The sequence below is a fragment of the Octopus bimaculoides genome, chromosome 30 (assembly GCF_001194135.2).
Source record: "Octopus bimaculoides isolate UCB-OBI-ISO-001 chromosome 30, ASM119413v2, whole genome shotgun sequence".
Lineage (NCBI taxonomy): Eukaryota > Metazoa > Mollusca > Cephalopoda > Octopoda > Octopodidae > Octopus > Octopus bimaculoides.
In genome coordinates, this window is record NC_069010.1 from 3594395 (window position 1) to 3598082 (window position 3688).

General features: G+C 37.3%; 1 protein-coding gene across 1 annotated transcript in view; it reads left to right on the forward strand.

The window, feature by feature from the left end:
* The first annotated feature begins 460 nt into the window (after positions 1 to 460).
* Positions 461 to 3688, forward strand: part of LOC106882317 (lysine--tRNA ligase) — a 26950-nt gene continuing 23722 nt past the window's right edge. Inside the window, exon 1 of the mRNA XM_052978079.1 lies at positions 461 to 715. Within this exon, the coding sequence (XP_052834039.1) occupies positions 678 to 715 (38 nt within the window). The 5' untranslated portion in view covers positions 461 to 677. The remainder of the gene's footprint in view (positions 716 to 3688) is intronic.

The window sequence follows — 3688 nt, forward strand, 5'->3', positions numbered from 1 at the left end:
ACGTATATATGCATATACTCATTTACTATTTGTTTATATATATATATATATATATATATATACATATATATATATGTATATATCTGTTTGTATATCTTTCTCTCTGTGTGTGTGTGTACGTGCGTTTCTGAATCTGTGTTTATTTCCTACCCATTGCGTGACAATTGGTGTTGGTGTGTTTGTGAACTTAGGGGTTCGGCACAGGAACCGATGGAATAAATATCAAGCTTTAAAAAAAACAAGTACTGGGGTCGACTATAAATTCTTCAAGGCGGTAACCCCAGCATGGCCGCAGTCTAACGGATGAAGCAAGTACGAGGTAAAAGATATCTATCTATCTATTCATGTACATAATCGCACGCACACTCATTCTGAAGTCTTAGTTCGTGACATATTTCATCATCTTTTTCTTATCTGTAAAGATAGGCGGGTACACAACTAACTGGTTAGATACATGTATGTGTGTAGATGCATATGCAGCAATTAATATGTGTGCGTATATACAGTTGTGCAATCATCCATATGTATAATGAGGGCGGGCTTCCAAAAATTCTGTTTTAAAGCTATTGAATTAAAATCGTATTTCGTCATTTCGTCAGTCAGTCGCCGACTGTGAAACCAAATCCAAGTTTTCAAACCAACCCTCGAAAAGAACGTTAAACCTCGTGTTGCCCGGCATGGCGGATGAGAACAGCACTGCAACTATTAGCAAGAAGTAAGCCTTTTTTGACCCTTTGTTCATTTATCTGTGCGTGTATATATATATATATGTATATATATGCAGTGGTTGTGTATAGTGATGTACAAGTTGGCTTATATATGTAGTTTTTAATGTATGGATGTATATTTTTTCGTGGAGTAGAGAACAGACGGAGTTTAAACACAACGTGTCTCGTTCGCACCCCACGCACCGGCTATATGGGATGTATGTTGTGCTTGTGTGTGTATATATATATATATACATATATATATATATGGCATTGGCATAACTACAGGGTTTTACCCCCTAGACTTTGGGAGTAGTTATGCCTATATACATATATATATTATATACACAAACACGAATATAGACGTGTGTGTGTGTATATATATACATATATATATATATATATATATACACACATGCACAAACACGAATATAGACATGTGTGTATATATATATACATATGTATGTATATACATGAATATAAACGTGTGTGTGGATATATATATATATATATATATATATATATATATATATATATATATATATATATATATATATATATATATATAAACAAATAATAAATGAGTATATGTATATATACGTACAAGTATGTGCATACCTACATCGATCTGTATATATAGGTGCATAAGAAAGAAAGAAAGAGACCTCGATATTATGCAAATAGAGGAATTTATCTGTAAAAATATGTGAATAAGTGTCACATGTTTACAGATATATATATATATAGAGAGAGAGAGAGAGAGAATGAGAGTCATACATATACACATTAAATGATTGCATATTGAATGACCATCTTAATGATATATTTCATGTTTTTCCTGTTTATTCTATGCATGTGTGATTGGGGAGGCATTCTGTCTGCTAGTAATAACTACCAAATCTTATTGTCTCAGAAATACAATAGACAAAGAAACCCCAGCTACAGCACTAAGTCTGACTAAAAGGCAGGATGTCCACAGAGGGAGCGCCTTTGATCATAAAATTACAGCAATACACCAGATTTGATCTCTTTTGGAACAGAGTTAAAGGAATTGAAAAGTGTGAGCCAGAGATCCTGTAGTCTTAGATACACTGTGCCTAAATAAAGGACAGGATGGTCATAGTTGGTATAACTTTGATCATAGGTCTGCTGGACCAGGACTGACCTTGGGCTAAACAGCAACAACAACAATGACTGAAGGACACATTGAATATTGTAGTCTTAGATACACCATGTCTGAATAAAAAATAGAATATCCACTTTGGGAATACCGTTCATTATAGGTCAGTTCGATCAGGACTAACCTGGGGCTAAACAATGACAGAAAGACACATTAGATAATGTAGTCCTAGATACATTGTGTCTGAATAAAGAGAAGGTGGTCATGGCTGGAATACCTTTGGTATTTACTGGGTCAGGTCTGACCTTTTGGCTAAACAACAATATCAATGAGGAAGTAATACATGTCTGTACAAGTATATAAGGCTTGGTTGTGTGGTAAGAAGTTTTCTTCCCAGCCACATGGTTCTGGGTTCAGTCCCACTGTGTGGTACCTTGGCCAGGTGTCTTCTGAAACCTCAGGCCTACTGAAGCCTTGTGAGTGGACTTGGTAGACAGAAATGTATATATATATATATATATATATATATATGTGTGTGTGTGTTTGTCCCCCACCACTGCTTGATAATCAATGTCAGTGTGTTTTAGGAGTGGCTGTGTGGTAAGTAGCTTGCTTACCAACCACATGGTTCCGGGTTCATTCCTACTGCGTGGCATCTTGGGCAAGTGTCTTCTACTATAGCCTCGGGCCGACCAAAGCCTTGCGAGTGGATTTGGTAGACGGAAACTGAAAGAAGCCCGTCGTATATATGTATATGTTTGTGTGTCTGTGTTTGTCACCCCAACATCGCTTGACAACCGATGCTGGTGTGTTTACGTCACTGTAAATTAGCGATTCGGCAAAAGAGACCGATAGAATAAGTACTAGGCTTACAAAGAATAAGTCCTGGGGTCGATTTGCTTGACTAAAGGCAGTGCTCCAGCATGGCCGCAGTCAAATGACTTGAAACAAGTAAAAGAGTAAAAGAGGTTTGAAGTCAAGAAATTTTTTTTAATTAATTCTACTTTGCAGTTTTATTTTAGATATTTACATGGTGGGGGTAGTTGATAAGTTATCAGCAATTCTAGGAACAAGGGTCAATGACATAAGAAGTATGCTGACCTTGCACCCACTGCAGGGCTAAACTAAAAGACCTGTGTGTTTGCGTCCATGAAATACAAGATTTCGTGGAAATAGGTAGCAGAAAAGTGTGGTTGCTTACAGAAGAGGGGAAGGAGGAAGATTTGTTAGTGTTAGTGATGGGGCGTAACTGCAGTTTAGTGCCCGCCCTTGTAACTTTCCAGAAGATTTGTTTCTGTTTTGATGAAATACAGGCTATAGTGAAAATACACAGCTGAAAATTGCAGCTACTATAAAAATAGGCATTGTTGTTTGAAGCCAGTGAAAAAGTGTAACTATATTTTAGTGCGTCACTGCTTGTTTTCATGAAATGCAGGACATAGTGAAACTACAGAGCTGTAAGTTGTCATAACTTCTCAAAGAAGTTGTTACAGCCAATGAAAAGGCATAACTATACTTTAGTGCCCCACTCGTTGATTTCTGAGAAACCTCTGCTTGCTTCCATGAAATGCAGGACATAGTGAAACTACAGAGCTGTAAGTTGTCATAACTTCTCAAAGAAGTTGTTGCAGCCATGCTGGGGCAATGCCTTGAAGGAATTCAGTCAAATGAATCAACCCCAGTACTTATTTTTTTCATTAAGCCAAACCACAAAGTTATGGGGGCATAAACAAACCAACACCGGTTGTCAAATGGTGGTGGAGGGGGCACACACACACACACATATGATGAGTTTCTTACAGTTTCTGCCTGACAAATCCATTCACAAGGCTTTTGTCAGCCCAAGGCTACAGTGGGGGCC